Genomic DNA, 20,676 nt, shown 5'->3' with positions numbered 1-20,676 from the left:
AAATATGTGGTTTCTCTTTAAAAATGTGTATGCTTTAATCTTAAGTTTGGATTTTTTTACTTTTTAAATTTTTTGCATCTTTGTATAGTTTTTTAAAATTGAAGTGTAATACACATACAAAAATATGTGTAAATTGAAATGACAGTGCAAAATATTAGGAGGCAAACATACCTGTGCAGCCAACACCCACATAAAAAAAGAAATCATTACCAGCGTCCCAGAACTTTTCATTTGCCCTTTCCAGTCATTAACAACTAAGGGTAGCCATCAACTGAATACAATCATTTTCCTATTGTTAAACTTATATAAATGAAGCTATAGAAACATATTCTTAATATCTGTCTTCTTTCACTCAACATAATATTAGTGAGATTTAGCCACACTATTCTGTGCAGTTGTAGTTCATTCATTGTTGTTGCAATATATTACTTCATTCAACAGTCCTCAATTTAGTTTTCCTTTCTCTTCCTTTTTTGGCATTGGATAGCCATACAGAGACCTTTTTTTTTTTTTTTTTTTTTTGCTTTTTGGGAACACACCGGCGTCATATGGAGGTTCCCAGGCTAGGGGGTCTAATTGGAGCTATAACTGCCAGCCTACACCACAGCCACAGCAACACGAGATCTGAGCCGCATCTGCAACCTACACCATAGCTCATGGCAATGCCACATCCTTAAGCCACTGAGCAGGGCCAGGGATCGAACTGCAGCCTCATGGTTCCTAGTTGGATTTGTTTGCACTGTGCCACAACGGGCACTCCGAGACTAGTTATTTTGAACAGTGCTGTTATGAACATTTTTGAATGTGTCTTTTGCTGACCTAGGGATCTATTTCTGTAAGGTACACACTTAAGGATGGGATTGCTGGGTCACAAGGTATGCAAATGCACATATGGCGAATATAAACTGATACCACTACATTAAAAACTGGTAGTTTCACAAAGACTTTTGAAAGACAACATTTTGAAATGAACTACTATAGAGGTATTTATACTATAGAGGTGAATTATCATCCATCCATTAAAAATATTCCTTTTGAAAAATATATACCGAATGAGGAAATTGATCTACTAACAGGGATCTATTAGTGGTTTCTTATATCTACGTGAAAAGCAATTTTTCTGTTGTGATAGTCAAATTATAGCCCTTTAAAGACCAAAAGTAAGAAATAAAATATTGTACCTATTTTTTCTAATTCAGTTAGAGATAAAATATTTTGAAGCACTTAAATATTCAATAAAGTTAGACATTTATATCAGGCCTGGGCAAAAAGGTAAGCTGAAAATATATAATATAATATATTTTCAGCTGATAATGGAATTCACTATGTCAAAGAATGGAACATTATCAAAGCAATATATGACAAGGGAAACCTGAAATTGTGGAACTGAAAATCAAGAAACTTGTGGAAAATCAAGAAACATTTGAGCCCCGATAAGAGGTATATAAATATACAGCAGAATTAAAACTAGAAGAAAAACGCTAACCTAATTCTTTATGCACTCTGAAAGTCAGACACGGGAGTTTCCTAGCGGCCTAGCAGTTAGGAATTCGGCATTGTCCTTGCTGTGGCGCATGTTTGATCCCTGGCCTGGGAACTTCCACATGCCATGGGTGTGGCAAATGAATGAATGAAACAGAAGATCCCACAAATGAAAGAACAAACCTTATAATATTTATGTTTCAGCTTCAGTTTAACTTCACTTATTTAACTTCTCATATTATACTATGACAAAGTTTAAGAACATTCAACTAAAATTTGGAAACAGTATAATCACCACCGTATTTCTAGAATCAAAAAAATAATAAGTGTTACTATTATTCCTCTGTTTCTGTTGGAGAGGATCTAATCAAGAAAAGTGCCAAAAAGTACTGGAAAAAAAAAAAAAAGCAAAATAGGCATTCCCATTGTGGCTCAGCAGAAACAAATCTGACTAGTATCCATAAGGATGCAGGTTCGATCCTTGACCTCACTCAGTGGGTTAAGGATCTGGCATTGCCACGAGCTGTGATGTAAGTCGCAGATGTGGCTCAGATCCTGTGTTACTGTGGTGTAGGTCAGTGGTTACAGCTCTGATTCAACCCCTAGCTGGGGAACCTCTGTATGCCATGGGTGTTGCCCTAAAAAGACAAAAAACAAACAACAAAACAAAACCCAGCAAAACAGTGGTAAAATATAAACCCTGTGAGGGAAAAGTCTACAAACATAATATGAAAATCACAATTATTTTAAAAAAAAAAAGTCGATAATGGTACTTTAAATGCTGTTAATTCACCACACCTCATTGATAAGAATACACAAAATGAACTTTGTTGCATAAGTTTTTTAAATTCCTATACACCTGTTGTTTCCTACATTTTCAAGGCAACCTTCAGTGAATCTCATTCAGATTTGTGTATCTATAAACCAACATACTAAGGAACAGAGAGGTTTCTCTGCTTCATTTATTAAGGATTAATAATCCTTCAAGAAAGAATAACTATAGTCATTTTGGACTATATCCCACAACAAGGTGTTTCCTTTCTTGCAAATAGTGTCCAGATTAATGTCTTTCACAGAGTTACTTTCTAATTGCTGTTTATGAACTGTAGGTCCTTGATTAAGATATTTATGGTAAATAGATGCTGAATTGGCAAGATGTTGTTGTGTGAGATGAGATGTTAGCTCTGCATGTGAATTACTCTGAACTAGGTCCTTTCCACACCCAGATTCTTCACTATTAGAATCAGCCATATTTTTCTTCTGATTTTGTACTAACCTGGGAGCTACTGCAGTTGACGTCATCTACACTTAGCTTGTCAGTCACATGCCCATCATGGTGGTGATGATGTGGTGGTGGTAGTGATGCTGCCTTTAGTGATGCTGAATTGAGTGATGCAAGATTGCTGACAAATAAATCATTTCCGATATTCTCCCAAGAAAGTCCCCAGTGCGAATCATACTATAAGATTCCTGAGATGCTTATGCTACGTGTGCAGCATTCATTTTGTCTAAAATATGTTCTGCATCTTCAGAGTGTGAACAGGCATCTGGTGTTTGTATTTGATTGTCTGTTGATGGCATTGACTCAGTGTTAAAAACCAGGTCCTTTTATGTACCATTGCTTGCTTGAGAATCCCCTAAACAAGTGCCTGCTTGACTTTTTAATTTTCTGGTCTGAAGATCTGTACCACAACTACTTTGAAGAGGATTATGACCATGATTGTCATCTTCATCTTCTTTAAGGGCTTTAAATCTGCAGTGTTATCTGACTATACCTCACTGCCAGGGCTCCCAGCTAGCTGACTGGCTTGCATTACAAGAATCCACCTCATTGCTAGATCCATTTCTATGCCTACTATTGCTACCAAGCCCACTCCTTCTATCTTTACCACTGTTGGCAGTTGTGTCAGAACGTCCCTGCATGGATTTCTTTGCATCTGAAAGTCACTGTTGCATATGTTTGGTTCTGTGTATAAGTTGTTCATCTTCATCAGTTTCAGTATCTCTGCCTCCACTTTGATGGGTTTCACTGTCATCACTGCTTTGAGGACTAGCAGTAGGTGACCAAGGTCACGAAGCTGGGCTTCTCAGCTCTTCTTCCTCTTCTTATTTTCAGTGGGAAGATTAGTGTTTAATAAAGATGCAAAAGAACTCTGTTTAGGAGATCCCTGCTGTGGCGCAAAGCGGGTGGCAGCATCTTGGGTGCACTGGGACGCAGGTTTGATCCCCAGCCCAGCACAGTGGGTTAAGGATCCAGCCTTGCCTGGCCAAGGTACTCCATAGGCCATGGGGCAGCCAAAAACAAACAAACAAACAACCCCCCCCCCAAAAAAAAAGAAAAACAACAACAACTCTGTTTAGATAGCTGAGCCTTAGCTGCTAATACAATATTCCATAATGCTTAAATAAACATCAACGCCAAGTACACTGTTGTTGAGTATGAACGCTTGGCCATAGAGCTGAAACCAGATTAAAGCTATGTCTGAGTGGTGCTGGATCTTGATGAATAAAGGAAGTAAGTCATGAATTTTCAAATTACAGTGTTTCAGCTGTGCTGCAGCCGAAATGTAGTCAGTATGCCAAGTACTTAGTCATCCTTCCGCTGCTAAAAATATTCAGAATCACTTGACAGTGTTCGATAATCTCAATATGTAAATTTGGTCCATATATATCTGCTCTTTCGCATTGTTGCTTATAAGCCAGTCTACAAGTTCTTTTGCAGTGAAGTTTAGGTCTGATACCAGTGATTCGTTATTGCATTGATTGTTCACGGTGAGAAATTGATTTATTATCTGACTTATCCCAATTAACCTCATAGTCAAGTAGGCTTACTCTATCAAAGCATAACAGTGTATCCAGTGGTTCTTTGTGCTCCACATTAAGTCATCCTTGTCTGAGCCACACTCTGTCTTAACTCCTGATGAGGGAGCTTGCGTAAATACCTGATAACATCAGTCCTAAAAGGGATCATGTGCTGCATGACAGCAGAGATATGTAGCCATATTCTAACATTACATACAGCTGTAGTAAATTCATGTGCTATAAGAAATAGTTTTAAGAGTTCCGTATTCAAAGCAGTCCTTGAGAAGCCATTTTCCCCACAAAACATACATAATGAAGAAAATGCAGTGGTACTTCTACATCATTCATATCACAGAATGTCCCTAAATAGGTTGCTTTCTTGGGTTGATATATCCTCTGTAATGAGTATTATTGCTTGTAAGCAGTATATAAGGGAAATTGAAAAATTTTTGCCATATATAGTAAGAGTTTTTCTTTCTCATCTCTACTCTGTAAACTGAAAGGATCAGAACTCTTGGAAGATTCCCCCTCTGTCACATTATAAACTCTTGTAGAGTATGATTTTTTTTTTTTTCCTATTGATTTTTGTCTTTCTCTTGTCCTTCTTTGCACTCTCTTTCACTTATCAACTTGGTTACTTTCATCTTGCCACATAGGGTCTATGTTAACAGTAATACAATGTTTACGGTGTTTACAAAGCTTGTCCCAGAGCACTTGAACTTGGGTTAAGTTCAAGTCACTAAGTTAATAAGTACACACACTACTTGGTTAAAAATCTCTAAATATTTGTATTTCTTGAAGCAGCACAGGTCTTGCCTCTGTGTCCAGGAATTGATGTAAGCAAATCTTTTCAGAGTATATTCCTTTCTGAGTTTCAGGCCATCACCACCTTCTAGATCTGATACTGGATCTGTGTTTGTCACCACCTTCAGTTCTTTTAAGGCTTCTCTGTCCTCAAGCAGTAAGATACCATGGTGTGACTAGGAATGACAGAGTGAAGACTTGGATTTCTTTCTTTTTTTTTTTCTAATGTAAAAAATGTTCTTTTGTCATGGAAGAAGTATGGGATAAAAGGTAATTTTGTTTAATCTCTCAACCAATTTAGGCTGAATTCATGCTTTCCATAAAATTTTTGTGTTTAGGCTGCCGAAAGCCTTCATAAAACCATTGTTAAGAGGCGAATGTCTCATGTGAGCGGAGGAGGATCCATAGATTTGTCTGACACGGACTCCCTGCAAGAATGGATCAACATGACTGGCTTCCTTTGTGCCCTTGGGGGAGTGTGCCTACAGCAGAGAAGCAATTCTGGCCTGGCAACCTATAGCCCACCCATGGGCCCAGTCAGTGAACGCAAGGGTTCCATGATTTCAGTGATGTCCTCAGAGGGGAACGCAGACACACCTGTCAGCAAATTTATGGATCGGCTGCTATCCTTAATGGTCTGCAACCATGAGAAAGTGGGACTTCAAATACGGACCAATGTTAAGGATTTGGTGGGTCTAGAGTTGAGTCCTGCTCTTTATCCAATGCTCTTTAACAAATTAAAGAATACCATCAGCAAGTTTTTTGACTCCCAAGGACAGGTAAAGTATCCTCTGTTTTGTTTTTCACCCTTCCTTATGAATAGAGTGACTCATTTGAAACAATGAAGACTTTTTCTTGAGTTCCCTGGTGGCCTAGTGGTTAAGGATTGGGTGTTGTCACTGCTGTGATGCAAGTTTGATCCCTGGCCCAGGAAATACTACGTGCTACAGTGAGGCCAAAAAAAAGAAAGAAAGAAAGGAAAAAAGGAAGAAATAGTAAGGACTTTGTCCTTTAGGTTATTTCATTTTATTTACTAGCATGAACTTCCACTTATAATTTTTTAAAAAATAGGCAAAAACATTGCAAAAATAAGAAGCATCTAATGTAGGAATCAGTCTGTTTTTAGGGACTCTGGTGCATGAGTGTGCCTGGGGTTATCAGTGTCTTGAGTGTGGGTACGAATGTCTGTGTGTATCTTTGTGCCTGTTTGGATATATGCCCGCAAGTGCATTTCTGCATGTGTGTGACATTTAGATTAGGCAGCTTCATCTCTCTCTCATGTGTCTGCTGTGCATTCATCCTCAAACATGTTTTGTTCTTTGTATAGGTTTTATTGACCGACACAAATACTCAGTTTGTGGAGCAAACCATAGCTATAATGAAGAACTTACTAGATAATCATACTGAAGGCAGCTCTGAACACCTAGGGCAAGCTAGCATTGAAACAATGATGTTAAACCTGGTCAGGTAAGCATTCCACTGAAAGGTAGCAGACATACATTGGTGTTGGCAGTTAGTAGTCAAATAATTTGCTATCCTTTTCTTTGATGTATCCAAATTAGGGTGTGGCAGTAAGGTAACTAGAAGTGATATATGTTCTCATTTAAACAGAATTAAAATGTTGTAGTTATGGTTACATTTAAATTTTTACTTTAGAGATTAAAGCAGGTGGAACACCTTCTCTTTTGTTTTTATCTGATAATTTTTTTGGACTATTTCTGTGTCTAATAGGTATGTTCGTGTGCTTGGGAATATGGTCCATGCAATTCAAATAAAAACAAAATTGTGTCAGTTAGTCGAAGTAATGATGGCAAGGAGAGATGACCTCTCGTTTTGTCAAGAGATGAAATTTAGGTGAGTTCTTAAAAGACCGAAGTAGGGTCTTCTAAATCTTATTATCTTAAATGAAGTATAGAAAAATAGTAGGCACTTGGTTATCAGGGGAAAGGTGGAAAGGGGGCAGTTTATGTGTTTTTCTCTTCAGATCTTTTCAGATTTCCCAAAGCTTTGGGCCCATGACAGTGGTCCCCGTTTCTCAAATTATTATTGAGCTAAGAATTTGATTCTGTTTCCAACAGATCCCATAGCTAAGCTAACGTGGGGAATCAGTATCCAAGTTTGCCCATGTCTGTGCCCTTCTCACCGTTAGGTTTGTGATAGCTGTATCTCTTTTAAGAAATCATCATATTGCCTGGGGGATTTGGCAAATTACTTGCATAATTAAAAATTCTTCTATGGCTAACAGTGTATGTAGGACTTAAAAGAAATTGTTTACTGTTTTCTTTTTCCCTGCCCTTCTGTAGGAATAAAATGGTAGAATACCTGACAGATTGGGTCATGGGAACATCCAACCAAGCGGCAGATGATGATGTAAAATGTCTTACAAGGTAAAAGAAAAAAGAAGAAAGTGACCTTTAACTGCATATCAGTAGTTTTACTCTGGACATTAGAACTTCTTCATTATACATATATGTTATGTGTTTTGAAATTGGTTTGGGGGGGTATCAAGCTTTTGTGCTTAAATTATATAAAGACATTAATCTTTATTATTTCTTTATCTTTTTAACTAGAAGACTTTCAGTAACAACAAATGTGAGAGAATGTTATATTTGGAAAGATTTAGTTGTCTATTTAGGAAGGATAGTCTACAGTTGGAAAGTAAAATATAAAAACGTGTTTTTTTTTTTTTTTTTCTTTTTTTGTCTTTTTGCCATTTCTTGGGCCGCTTCTGCGGCATATGGAGGTTCTCAGGCTAGGGGTCGAATCAGAGCTGTAGCCGCTGGCCTACACCACAGCTCACGGCAACGCAGGATCCTTCACCCACTGAGCAAGGCCAGGGATCGAACCCCCAACCTCAAGGTTCTTAGTTGGATTCATTAACCACTGAGCCATGATGGGAACTCTCCAGAAAGGTGTTTTTTTAATAAAGTAATAAAATTGTATTTTTTGATTGGCTAAAGATTTTATTTGAGGAACTTAATTGTTTTGAGTCTTTCTAAAAAGTAATTGCTTAGGTTTGCTCTAATAAATACTTAACTACCACATATCAGAAATATTTAAATATTATGAATTATATAACAACTACTGACATGTATTTCTTAGGCCAGGTTGGTTCCATACTTTGTGCTTTTAATTTAAGGTAGTCATTTTGCCAAGATTATTTGTAGAAAGTTACAGTTGCCCTCTCCCCAACTTGAAGTGTCTTTTCATTCTGGGCTCTGCATGTTAATTCACATTATTTAGGTTTTCATAGAAATATGTTTAATGAAATAGGTAGTTCTTAAAGTTTGTGTCTGTTAGGAAGAATTTTATTTGAGGGGTGGGTGAAATGGAAGAACCTGAAAGATTTGTTCTTTTTGATTTTTTTTTTCCAGAGACTTGGACCAGGCAAGCATGGAAGCAGTAGTTTCACTCCTGGCTGGTCTTCCGTTGCAGCCTGAGGAAGGAGATGGTGTGGAATTGATGGAAGCCAAATCACAGTTATTTCTTAAGTAAATTTCGTCAGCAAATGTACAAAACAAAAAAACACAAAGCCCCACACACAACAAAACAAAAAAGTGTAATCAAAGTGGCAAGTGATTATGCTTGGAAAATGGACCTCATTGCTTTCTTATTATGGCTGTCAGCTGCTGTCTCACAAAATATAACACGTGCTTGAAGCGATATTCCCTATAATAGAGTTGGTATAGGAAAACAACTGTGTTTTGTGGTTTTTAAAGAAAATAATTTGATCAGTGAATTTTTATTGGCAGTAAAACCCTCGTTAGATCATTTAAAATGGCATTGTCTAAACTTTTGGGACCACTGATTTTATAAACTTTAAAAGTGATGCATTTACCAGGGAACATTCCATCTACTTGATGCTTATGTCATGACATATGTATGGGGCTTTGTCAGGATAAACAGCTACTCAGCACAAAACATTCATAATGAGCCACTCTGGCTGATTACCCCAAGACTGGAGAGAAGCAGCTACCCAGGGCCACCCCTGGAGTGCATATGAAATGATTTCAGAATGTCTGATTAGCTTTTTGGTTGATAAGACCTTCACTGGGTAAGGGTCAGTCTTTTTATTTCTCAGGTATTTCACATTGTTTATGAACCTTTTGAACGACTGTAGTGAAGTTGAAGATGAAAATGCACAAACAGGTGGCAGGAAACGTGGCATGTCTCGGAGGCTGGCATCACTGAGGCACTGTACAGTTCTGGCAATGTCAAACTTACTCAATGCTAACGTGGACAGTGGCCTCATGCACTCCATAGGTGAGCTAAAATGAAAGCTTTATAGAGAAATTTAAAACCTAGAGATGTGGCATATAAGAGAAATTGTTTCAACAAGGCCACGTTAGTAAAATTTGCATCTATCTGTCCATATCAGGTTTAGGTTATCACAAAGATCTCCAGACAAGAGCTACGTTTATGGAAGTTCTGACAAAAATCCTTCAGCAAGGCACAGAATTTGATACACTTGCAGAAACGGTGTTGGCAGATCGTTTTGAGAGACTGGTGGAGTTGGTCACAATGATGGGTGATCAAGGAGAGCTTCCTATAGCTATGGCTCTGGCCAATGTGGTCCCTTGTTCTCAGTGGGTAAGTTCATTGAGTAAGAGGAGAACAGTGCCTGACATATAGCAGATGCTTTAACATTCATTCAGTGATTTTTTTAAACTAAAGGAAGTAGAGCAGAATATTGGGTTTCCTTTGGCTTCTAGATTATCTATAGTTAGGAGTGTTAATTTTTTTCTTTTACTCAAATAACAGATTATAATAATCCTGGGACCAGACAGGAGTTAGAGGAGCTACAGGCCATGATCTCAGCTTTGTTGTTGTTGACCCGGGTTCTTGGACTCTTTAATCAATAGAAATTGGTGAGAGGCCAGATGAGAAATTCAGGCAAGGCTTTAATGGGACTCAAGCTGCAGTACGAGGGAGTGAAAACAAGTAGCAAGTTCCCTTGATTACTCCCTGAGGAGAGGCAAGCTGGTCCCTTAAATGGGGTGAGTATAGGCATGTGTCCAGGGGTCAGGCAGCAGGGATGGCTTCGGTGGTCTGCCCACCCCCTGGGTGGTTCAGGGATCATGTGTAGTACCTGCTTTTGCTCCTGGCACCTCAGAAGTGGCGGTTGGGTTTTTGGTCTTAGTGTATCTTATTGTTCATAATTTGCCCATTTGGGCATGCACAGTTATTTTTAGTTCCTTGTAGTTTTTTGGTCTTCTGATGCTCCAGGAGGCATTTGTCTAGGTGCAAGCACTGCAGCAAAGGGTCCCACGTCCCAGCCTGTCTCATTGTCACTGGTTGAAGTTTGAGCCGTCTTTTATGGCTACCTCTGTTCTCTCTAAATCTCTTCCCAACATGTGTGCTTAAACATTGATTTATTATCACGTTTATTTTTTTCTTGAGTGTACCAAAAATAAAACTCTTTACTATGGGGAATTATGAGGGTTATCATTTAGATACTAGATGGGAATGAGCCACCCACCCCCACTTTCTATGTAAATCTTACTAATTTCTTGGTTCTGAATGCATGGCCCAGGTCTTTTTCTTGACTTGCTACAAATCCCATAGTTTTTCCATTTTTGTTATTTCTTGCCTAGCCCATGTTCAGCATTCACTGAGTTTCCCTGACAATATGAGAAGGGAGTAGAACCCTTGTGGTCACCAAAGTCTTATTCCCTCTCATTGATTTTCTAAGAAAATAATCTGTGTATCAAATTCTTTGCTGTCATCTTCTCATTCTATTTTCTTAAATTTTGTCATAGAATTTGATCTGAGTCCTGGATTTTTCTTCTATCTTCTTATGAAGTCTTGGCCTCTCTTACCTTTTATCGTGTAATCTTTAGAATTAGTAGCTACTGTAGGTGTTTAGAGACAGTCATCTATCATAAACAGATGCACCCAGATAAATCCCAGGGGAAAACTTTATCAGTCACCATGTACTCTATTCAGCAGGCAGTTATGAGCTTTGGATTTGCCTTTCAGTTTCCTGCTTAAGGAAAAATGCAACTGTTTACACTAACACAATTTTGTTTTGTTCTCAGGATGAACTAGCTCGAGTTCTAGTGACTCTATTTGACTCTCGGCATTTACTCTACCAACTGCTCTGGAACATGTTTTCTAAGGAAGTAGAATTGGCAGACTCCATGCAGACTCTTTTCCGAGGCAACAGCTTAGCCAGTAAAATAATGACCTTCTGTTTCAAGGTTTGTATCTGTTTATTTTTTGTGTGTGGAGGTATGCCAAACAGTGATTGTGTGTAGAATATACAGAGCAAGATATTCGGAGCAGACATAGTAAATTGCTCCTTGTGTATTCTTTAGGTATATGGTGCTACCTACTTACAGAAACTCCTGGATCCTTTATTACGGATTGTGATCACATCCTCTGATTGGCAACATGTTAGCTTTGAAGTGGATCCTACCAGGTTTGTCATCCCATCATCTGCAACCGCTCTCCACTTTCCATTACCACTGAGACAAGGCCCTCATAACTTCTCCCCTTGATTCTTAAAATTAGTCTTTAATTATAAAAGTTACACATAAATACATTTTTCTTAAAGAAAATTACAGATAACGTTAAAGATGCCTTTGGCTATCACCCCTAGAGACATAGCATTGTTACTGGTTAGGCTGTTGTTCTGTCCTTTTTTAGTGCATTTACATATACATATTTCTAGTTGTAGAAACTATGTTACAATGTGAGCTCTTAATGTAAATGGTAACATTGTATACATGATTTCACAACTTGGTTTTTTTTTTTTTTAACATAACCATGTGTCTTAGATTGTTCTGTGTCAGTATAGAAAGATGAACCTTGTTCTTTTTAACTCTGAGTAATGTTTTGTGGTTTGGCAGTATCATAATTTATTTAGCCAATACCATATCTGTTGATCTCATTGACTTGCAGTAACTTTCTAATTATTGTCACAGCATTATTTTTTTTCTTTTTTTTTATGGCTGCACCTGCAGCATATGGAAGTTCCCAGGCTAGGAGATGAATAGGAACTGCAGCTGTAGGCCTACACCACAGCTGTGGCAACACTGAATCTGAGCTGCATCTGTGACCTACACTGCAGCTTGCAGCAATGCTGGATCCTTAACCCACTGAGTGAGGTCAGGGATCCAACACGCATCTTCATGGACATCATGTTTTGGGTACTTAACCTGCTGGAGCTGCAGTGGGAACTCCAAAACATAATCTTTTTATTTGCAAGTCATTCGCTATAGGAATTACTCCAAAACCTAAATTTTTTAGTCACTTTTCTTTCTTAGAAATAAAGTGTGATTGTTCCCCATTGACTGCAAGAAAAAATACAGTCATCTGACTAATCTGCTGTCACCTCTTGTCATTCTTTGATGTAATCTCTGTACTTTAACTCCATTGAAATATGCACATGTTATACTTTTTTTTTCTTTTTTTTAACCTGCGTTATATGGAGACATATGGAGTTGCCAGGCCAATGATCAGATCCAAGCTGCAGTTGCAAATTATGCCATAGCTACAGCAATGCTGGCTCCTTAACCTACTATGCTGGGCCTGGGATCAAACCTGCGTTCCACTATTCCAGAGGTGCCACTGATCCCACTGAGCAACAATGGGCTCAACGGGAACGCCACAGATTAAAGGGACTTGACACATGGGTTTGTTGGGATTGGAGTTGCCTAATAAATAATATCCCTTTTCCCTCCCCAAGTTCAAAACCAAAAAGGCAGGAGGAGGAAGGATGGGAAGGAAGCACCCAGGAATCAGCTATTTTCTTTATTTCTGATAAAAATGACCAGAAAGGGGCTTTTGGGAGTTCTTTTGTGGCACAGGAGGTTAAGGATTTGGTGTTGTCACAGCAGCTGCATGAATCACTGCTGTGGTGTCAGTTTGATTCCCTGGCTTGGAAACTTTTATATGCCATGGATGCAGCAAAAAGAAAAGAAAAGAAAAAATTGGCTTTAGATCTTGTGGGTATATAGGCTTACTAACATACCTTGAATTAGAATCATCTTCCCCATCCTTTGCAGAGCTGGGTAACTACAGGCTTCCCTCACAGGGGCTGGCAAGCCTTTTGTCAGAAGTGGAGAGAAAACCAGAATATATCTTTTCTAGAGGCAGACGTATCTAGAGTGGAGGGGATGGCACTGAACTGAGCATATTTGACTATTTAATGTATCTCACTCCTACTCCTATAATGAGAAGTTAATTAGAAGGGAACGAGGCCAAGGGGTAATGCAAGTTGCAATTAAAAAACCATTGTCTCTGTGAAGCTTTCTACCTGTCCCCAGGTGCTGCCCATATGCATATACGACACATGAACAAAGAAATAATCTTTACTGTGTGTTCTACACCATCATGGTAACATTGAATTATGCTAATGTATTTTATGAATTTAACTCTCGCTTAGACAATTGGCTCTTTTACTTATACATCTTTTTTTTTTTGTGTGTGTGTGTGTGTGTGTGTGTGTGTGTGTGTTTTCTAGGGCCGCACCTGTGGGATGTGGAGGTTCCCAGGCTAGTGGTCTAATCAGAGCTATAGTCGCCGGCCTACGCCAGAGCCACAGCAACATAGGATCCGAGCCGCATCTGTGACCTACACCGCAGCTCACGGCAACGCCAGATCCTTAACCCACTGAGCAAGGCCAGGGATTGAACCCTCAACCTCATTGTTCCTAGTCGGATTCGTTAACCACTGAGCCACGGTGGGAACTCCTACTTATACATATTTATATCCTTCTGTGAATACTTAGCATGGTATCTGGCTTGTAGTTGGCATTTCATAAGTATTTGTTGAGTAAAATTGTAAATAATTGCTTTATGCTTGCTTTTTCTAAGCCCCATATCTTGTCTTTCTGTTAAGGCCATAACATTATTTTAATTTTCAAGTTCAAAGCTTTTTGATGGTTGCTTTTTCTAAATTATTTGGAAGCTTCTATCAGTTTATATTTTTGGCTCTACCTTTGCTGAAGTATAACAATAATATCTAATCAAAACTTTGGCACTAAATTAACTGATTATTGTTAAAATAGTTAAATAATTGTAGATTAAAACTTAAAAACAATGTTCTTTTAATGTCTTTTTTTTTTTTTTTTTTACCTTGAAGCAATTTTACTTTCTGAAGTTTAAAAAATTACCAAGTGAAAGAGTGAACTAACTGCCTAAAAGAAATCTCCTGTACTAAGTACTGTGGTACAGAGAAGAACTGGGTGACAAACTTCCTGTATTCATGTTTCTTAAAATCAAACTGAAGCATTCTATGATATGTAAAGAGCTTGGAAGTTGACACTCCCATGTTCACAATTTAAAAAAGCCAAAAACAGAAAATCAGCATTTCTTCTTAGATTCATCAGAGAATCGAAGGGCAAACCACCCCCACACCCCCAAAAAGAGGAAAAAACTGGAGTGACAGGCAAATTCAGAGAATCCCAGCTTACTGGGAGAAGCTGGAGTCGGTATCTGGTAGGAGCAGCTAGACTGTAATGGACAAATTGCTGGAGATTTGATTGTGGATTAGCTTGAGAATTAAAACTCCTAGAGGGGAGTTCCCACCGTGGCACAGTGGGTTAAGAATCTGACTGCATGACTAGTGGCTTTGGAGGTGAGGCTTCAGTCCCCAGCCTGGCAGAATGTGTCACAAGGGTCCAGCATTGCTGCAGCTTGGATTCAGTTCCTGGCCCAGGAATTTCTATATGTTGCAGGTATAGCCATTAAAAATAAACTCAAAAAACTCCTGGGGCCTTGTGTTAGGGGAACCCCTACATTTTTGTGAGTTTGACTTCCATAAATTCTACCAGGTTCTTATGGTGAAGATCGGAGAAAAATCCCCTGTACTCTGGGCAGAGAAAGGGGAAAAGTAACCATGTTAGAATATGCAAAAAAAAAAGGCATTCCCATCGTGGCCCACAGGAAACTAGGAACCATGAGGTTTCGGGTTTGATCCCTGGCCTCACATTGCCATGAGCTGTGGAGTAGGTTGCAGATGCTGCTCGGATTTGGAGTTGCTGTGGCTCTGGTGTAGGACTGCAGCTGTAGCTCTGGTTAGATCCCTAGCCTGGGAACCTCCATATGCTGCTGGTGCGGCCCTGAAAAGACAAAAGACCAAAAAAAAAAGAAAAAAAAGTATATGCCCTCAGGGTTCTGTTCTCCCTTAAAAGGCCTGCCTTCAAGGGAAACTACCAGAGCCTTATCTGACCTGAGGAATGGGCAGTTGTACCCAACTTCAGCCTCTTCTACCTTTCCTGGTTCACATAAGGGGAGAAAAAAAGCAGCTAAGACATTGTTTTGAAGGTCACAGCCCAGGGAACCTGGCCCAAGAAAACAGTGGAGGTTTAAGCATAAGATTATGGACTATATCCCCGCCCCAGCTATCTCACTACTCTACTACATCAGCAGGACTCCAGTGTGCTAATAATGGTTTACAGCAAAGAACTTCAACACAGAGACCCTAAGAAGAAATTTCTAGGGAAGCGTAGACAACTAGGAAGAAAGACACAAGGACACTGGAAGAGATTGACACCTATAGCTACAGCAACCATTAAATACAACCTAGGTCCTAGCCAGATTGACATAAAACTTTACGTAAAGACCTGTTTGTCTCTGTTTCTGCTACCTGACATGTTTTGGATCTTTCAACAAAAAATTATAAAACATGCTAAAAAGCAAGACAAATCAGCCTGAAGAGACAAAGCAAAAGCATCAGAGCTAGACTCAGATGTGGCATAATTTGGAATTTTCAGACTTAAGAATTTAAAGTAACTAATTAATATGTTAAAGGCTCTAGTGGAAAAAAGTAGACAACCTGCAAGAGCAGTTAAAACTTAAATAGAGATGGAAACTCTGAGGAAAAAGATCAAAAAGAAATGCTAGAAATCAAAAACATAACAAAAAGGTAAAATGCCTTTGGGTGGGCTTCTCAGTACAATTGGATAAAACTGAAAAAGGCTAAGTGAATTTGAAGATAGGTCAATAGAAATTTCCAAAACTGAAATGCAAAGAAAAAAAAACTGATTGAAAATGAAAGTACATCTTATCAAAATGCGTGGATGTAGTGAAATGCAGTACTTACAGCATTATATGCATGCATTAGAAAAGAAGAATAATCTAAAATGAATGGCCTAAGCTTTCATCTTAGAAAACTAGAGAAAGTTCAGTATAAACCTAAACCAAGCAGAAGGAAAAACATAAAAATTAGATCAATGAAATTGAAAAACTGGAAAACAGTAGAATAAAACAAAAGCTAATTCTTTGAAAATCAAAGGGAAAAATTTTACATACACAAACGCTTAAATTATTGAACACAGACGAGTTAGTGGAATAGCCAACAAGTTATCATTGGCATATGGGAGGTAGGAGAGCTAGATGTTTTAGAGGGACACCGGAAAGAGACTGCAGCATACCTGCTGCTGTGTTGACTATTAAAAAAAAAGTTCCCACAAGGTAGATAAGAACTGTCAAGGTTTCCAGGAATCTCTTCTGGCTCTGTTAAAGAACCTGTTAATCTTTTCTTTCATACCACAAAGCTCCCATGATCTCCGTGTCTCAGATTTGAATAACTATTATGGCTTCCTAAATGATCTCTCTGCATCAAGTTCCCATATTTAGAACAGTCTCTTTTTAGTTCTTGATATATTCCAAGTTCATTTTCTGCCTCTGGCTTTCTGGCAACCCCCAGCCATGAGAATTAGTCATGTCTATCTCTGGTTTGCTATTTTGTCTTTTATGTCCTTGAATTATTATACTCACTACTTGTGTGTACTTGTCCTTCCTCTCTTTGGGAAGGTCAAAGTCCAATTATTGTTGAATCCTCAGCACCTGGCATTAAGATGGCAAATAGTAGATGTATGCTAAATGTTTATTGCCTTAAATTGAGTATTTATCCTGCCTCCCTCTTTCCAAAATATCCTTACTTCTTTTTGCCTATGCAAATTCTGTCCCACCTTTAGAACTCACCTATTCCACAAAATCTTCCCTGCCTATAGGCCACCTTAATTTCCAGACTCTTATATATCAATATGCTGCACCACATGGTAAGTTGCATGGAATCTGGAATGATGACTTGAGTGTCCCAAACTTTTATGTAATATATAAATTAGTAGAGAGGTAGAAAATTACTAGTTAAGAGATTAAAACAAGTGTTTGCTCCGGAACTGCCTTGGTAAGGTACTGGGCTAGTTGTTTTTTTTTTTTTTTTTTTAATTTTCCCACTGTACAGCAAGGGGGTCAGGTTATCCTTACATGTATACATTGCAATTACAGTTTTTCCCCCACCCTTTCTTCTGTTGCATGGGCTAGTTTTTAAGGCGATGGACATGATTACATCCTTTAAGGAGCTTACAGTTTAGTAAGAGAGATAAGACATATGATAAGAGTTCAGCAGTGACTTTCACAGGGAACGTGTTTTGAGAGTTCGGACTATGCCAGTTGGGAAGCTCAAATAAGGGTTTGTGGCTTTGATCGCCATTGGGTAAAATTTAAACCCCATTAAGTAGGAGTTCCCATTGTGGCTTAGCAGAGACGAATCTGACTAGTATCCAGAAGGACACGGATTGGATCCCTGGCCTCGCTCAGTGGGTTAAGGATCTGGTGTTGCTGTGAGCTGTGTGTAGGTCGCAGGCGTGCCTCTGATCTGGCGTTGCTGTGACTTAGGCCAGTCTCTACAGCTGATTCGACCCCTGGCCTGGGGCCCTCCATATGCCTTGGGTGCAGCTCTTAAAAAAACAAAACAAAACAGAAACGAACAAAAAACCTGTAAAGTAGGTATTATAATTATTTATGTCTTACCGGTTAAAAAGAAAAGAAAAATTTGAGGCCCAGAAAAGTTAAATATCTTGACCAGGGTCATAAGGGTCAATAATAGTAGGGCTAAAAGTTAATCCTAGTAATCTGCCTTCCACATATCTGCCTTTAATCACAGCACCAAGACTTTAGAGATTGTACAGAAGAATGAGCAACACTGAATGGATGTGAAGAGCAATGCAGTCCTGCAGGCAAAGGTGACACCAGAGGTCACTTGAATGACATGATTGAAACAGTGATGTTGCCATTGACAACATGGGGAACACAGATAAGACATAGAAGTAGGAGTGAAAAATCAGTTAATTTTAAACAAACTGAATTTTAGATGCTGGCAGTAGGGGCACCTAGCAGTTAGCGATATCAGACTGGCTATGAAAAGCAGTTCAAAATAGGGGAAAGCTGAATAGCCACAAAATGGTGAAAGCATGGCTAGCTTTACTGAAGTCATGGAAGTAAACGTTAGAAATGTGAGAAGCCCTGTCTTACCTACTAGATGGACAAAAGTTAAATTTGTGAGAATATAGCAGGATAAGAATTTTTATGCACAATTCTCAAAATTATCTTTTTAACAGTTGATTTGTTCAAATCAAGATCATTGCTGACTGTCTCTTAAGGAGCATGTTTGTTTATTTTTAATTGAGTTTGCTTTTTAATTTTTTTTTTTTTTTTTTTTTTTTTTTTTGGGTGGGGATAGGTTAGAACAGTCAGAGAGCCTTGAGGAAAACCAGCGGAACCTCCTTCAGATGACTGAGAAGTTCTTCCATGCCATCATCAGCTCCTCATCAGAATTCCCACCTCAACTACGAAGTGTGTGCCACTGTTTATACCAGGTATGCTTATGGTTAGAGATTCCCATATTAATCCACAACTAAATTTAAAAGAATACTTTACAAGAGATGGATTTAGTTTGTTGATAGGCGGTGATTGATAATAATGAATCAGTTTGGATGAGTAATATATTAAGAATTATTTTAAGTTGGCTTTAAAAATACAAAGTATTTAAGAGGGTACTTTAAAAATAATAAATTTTCCTTGGGTTGAGAACAAGTTTAAAGTGCACCACGTCTATTGGGTATAATAGATGCGGTTGAAATGAGATATATTATGGGATTTTTGTTGTTACTATCTTTTACCTAAATTACTCAATAGGGTCTTTTTCACTTATAGAGCCAAATCTACTCCTTGCTTTTTGCATTGTGAAATGCTTGATTTATAATTTTGATTTTTTCATTAAGCTATGTTGTGTTTGTGTCAGGTTTTCCCTGGACGGACTGATGTTTATTTTATGTACAATGCTACTTCTAAAGTGTATTGCATCATTATTCACATCAAATCATAGGCTTTCTCACACTATCGCAGCAGGTAATGCTCCGAGTTCAGATGTCCATAGTCATCCCCTATTTGTTGAGGAAATTAGGTCCGTGTTCTTTTATGTCTTCCACTGCGTTTTTGAATTGTGTATGCAGTTTCAGAAATGATTTAATCACTCCAGGGGTATGAATGCAAATCCACATTAGCCTGTCTAAACTGTGATTCTGGAATATTATTGGGCCTGAAGTTGGGGACAGGGACAGGTATAGGGGAAAGAACTTATGTATTTACCAAAACCTATGCCTTTGTGTCTTTTTCTTTGCAGAGTCATCCCCAGCCATTTGTTTTTTTAGCACAGGGCTTTAGTTGCTTAGAGACGTTAGCAAGATCAGTGAAATCATCATTTTAAAAAGCTGTTTCAGGCTGGTCTGTGTGAATTTTTCCCCCATTGCTATTTATAAAGATGTATCTGCTGTATCTATTTAAAAAAAAAACTTTTCATCATATACATAGATGATAAAGCATACTTAACATTAAAACTCTCTTAATTTATCACGACTTTTCCTATCTTTCCAAACTAGCTCAGGGAAGCTTAGGAGAGTCCCACATAATTTTTTTCACCCAGTAAAATCTGAGACTACAGGATGGCTTAGTTATAATATGAAATCTAACACAGTAAATGTTAAATAGTAATATCTTCTCTTAAGTTTGGGTATTATTCAGGTTTCTCTTTATATCTAATTCAGTCCTCTTGTTTATAAAACTAGGCAGACAAATGGTGAGCCCGTATTGAAAATAGTAGGGGCCAACTTCTTCGTTAGCCTAATATTACTATTTTCAGAGAACAAATGAATTTTTAAAGTGGCGATGGCTTTGATTGAGCTGGTTAAAAGTGAGTGGAGGAGTTACTGTCATGGCTCAGTAGTAATAAACCCGACTAGTATCCATGAGGATGTGAGTTTGATCCCTGGCCTCGCTCGGTGGGTTAAGGATCGGGCATTTTTGTGAGCTGTGGTGTTGGTTGTAGGTGCGGCTTGGATCCTGGCAGCTGTAGCTCTGATTTGACCCTAGCCTGGGAATTTCCATATGCCGAAGGTGGGGTCCTAAAGAAAGGGGGCGGGGTGAATGGGTACTGACCACCTGGTTACATACATAATTTAGTAGATTTTAGTAGGAATTCTTCATGTGGTTGTCAACCTAAAGAAAAAATTTTTTGTATCATCGGCAAACTTGGAGTCCCAATTGATAAGGAAAAAGGAATGAGGCTTGGCACTTAGTAAGTACTTAGGAAATATTTAATAAGGGAATAAATTATCCCATTCTTCCCACCCAAGTAAACAAGATTCTTGCCAATTTTCATAGTTAGGAAGGGAAGGCGGTAGCAAAAATAATTTCAGAAAATTGAGCCAAGTGATAAATTGGTGGCTTATTAAACAGTATGTGTTGAGTTTTTTAAAGCATCCTGTAATACAATATCCCATATTACAACAGACCCAAA

The 20,676-nt window shown here is 38.4% G+C and overlaps 1 protein-coding gene across 26 annotated transcripts in view; it reads left to right on the top strand.

The window, feature by feature from the left end:
- The window catches only part of NF1 (neurofibromin 1), a 267,698-nt gene that overhangs the window by 124,192 nt on the left and 122,830 nt on the right, over nt 1-20,676 (top strand). For all 26 annotated transcript variants that reach the window (XR_014821450.1, XR_014821449.1, XM_084985250.1 and 23 more), the window contains 10 exons: nt 5,427-5,867; nt 6,416-6,555; nt 6,820-6,942; nt 7,392-7,475; nt 8,463-8,579; nt 9,170-9,351; nt 9,467-9,678; nt 11,127-11,288; nt 11,406-11,509; nt 18,562-18,697. Coding sequence is in view for 24 of the 26 variants with exons in the window: in XM_084985250.1 (XP_084841376.1) it covers nt 5,427-5,867; nt 6,416-6,555; nt 6,820-6,942; nt 7,392-7,475; nt 8,463-8,579; nt 9,170-9,351; nt 9,467-9,678; nt 11,127-11,288; nt 11,406-11,509; nt 18,562-18,697 (1,701 nt within the window). In the remaining 2 variants the exon portion in view is untranslated. The remainder of the gene's footprint in view (nt 1-5,426; nt 5,868-6,415; nt 6,556-6,819; nt 6,943-7,391; nt 7,476-8,462; nt 8,580-9,169; nt 9,352-9,466; nt 9,679-11,126; nt 11,289-11,405; nt 11,510-18,561; nt 18,698-20,676) is intronic.

The sequence above is a fragment of the Sus scrofa genome, chromosome 12 (assembly GCF_054392235.1).
Source record: "Sus scrofa isolate SSC_HxYL_T2T_F1_AM1 chromosome 12, Sscrofa_HxYL_maternal_Yorkshire_Landrace_v2.0, whole genome shotgun sequence".
In the NCBI taxonomy this organism is placed as follows: Eukaryota; Metazoa; Chordata; class Mammalia; order Artiodactyla; family Suidae; genus Sus; species Sus scrofa.
The sequence above is the reverse complement of the archived record's forward strand: the minus strand, read 5'-3'. Positions and strand labels throughout refer to the sequence as shown.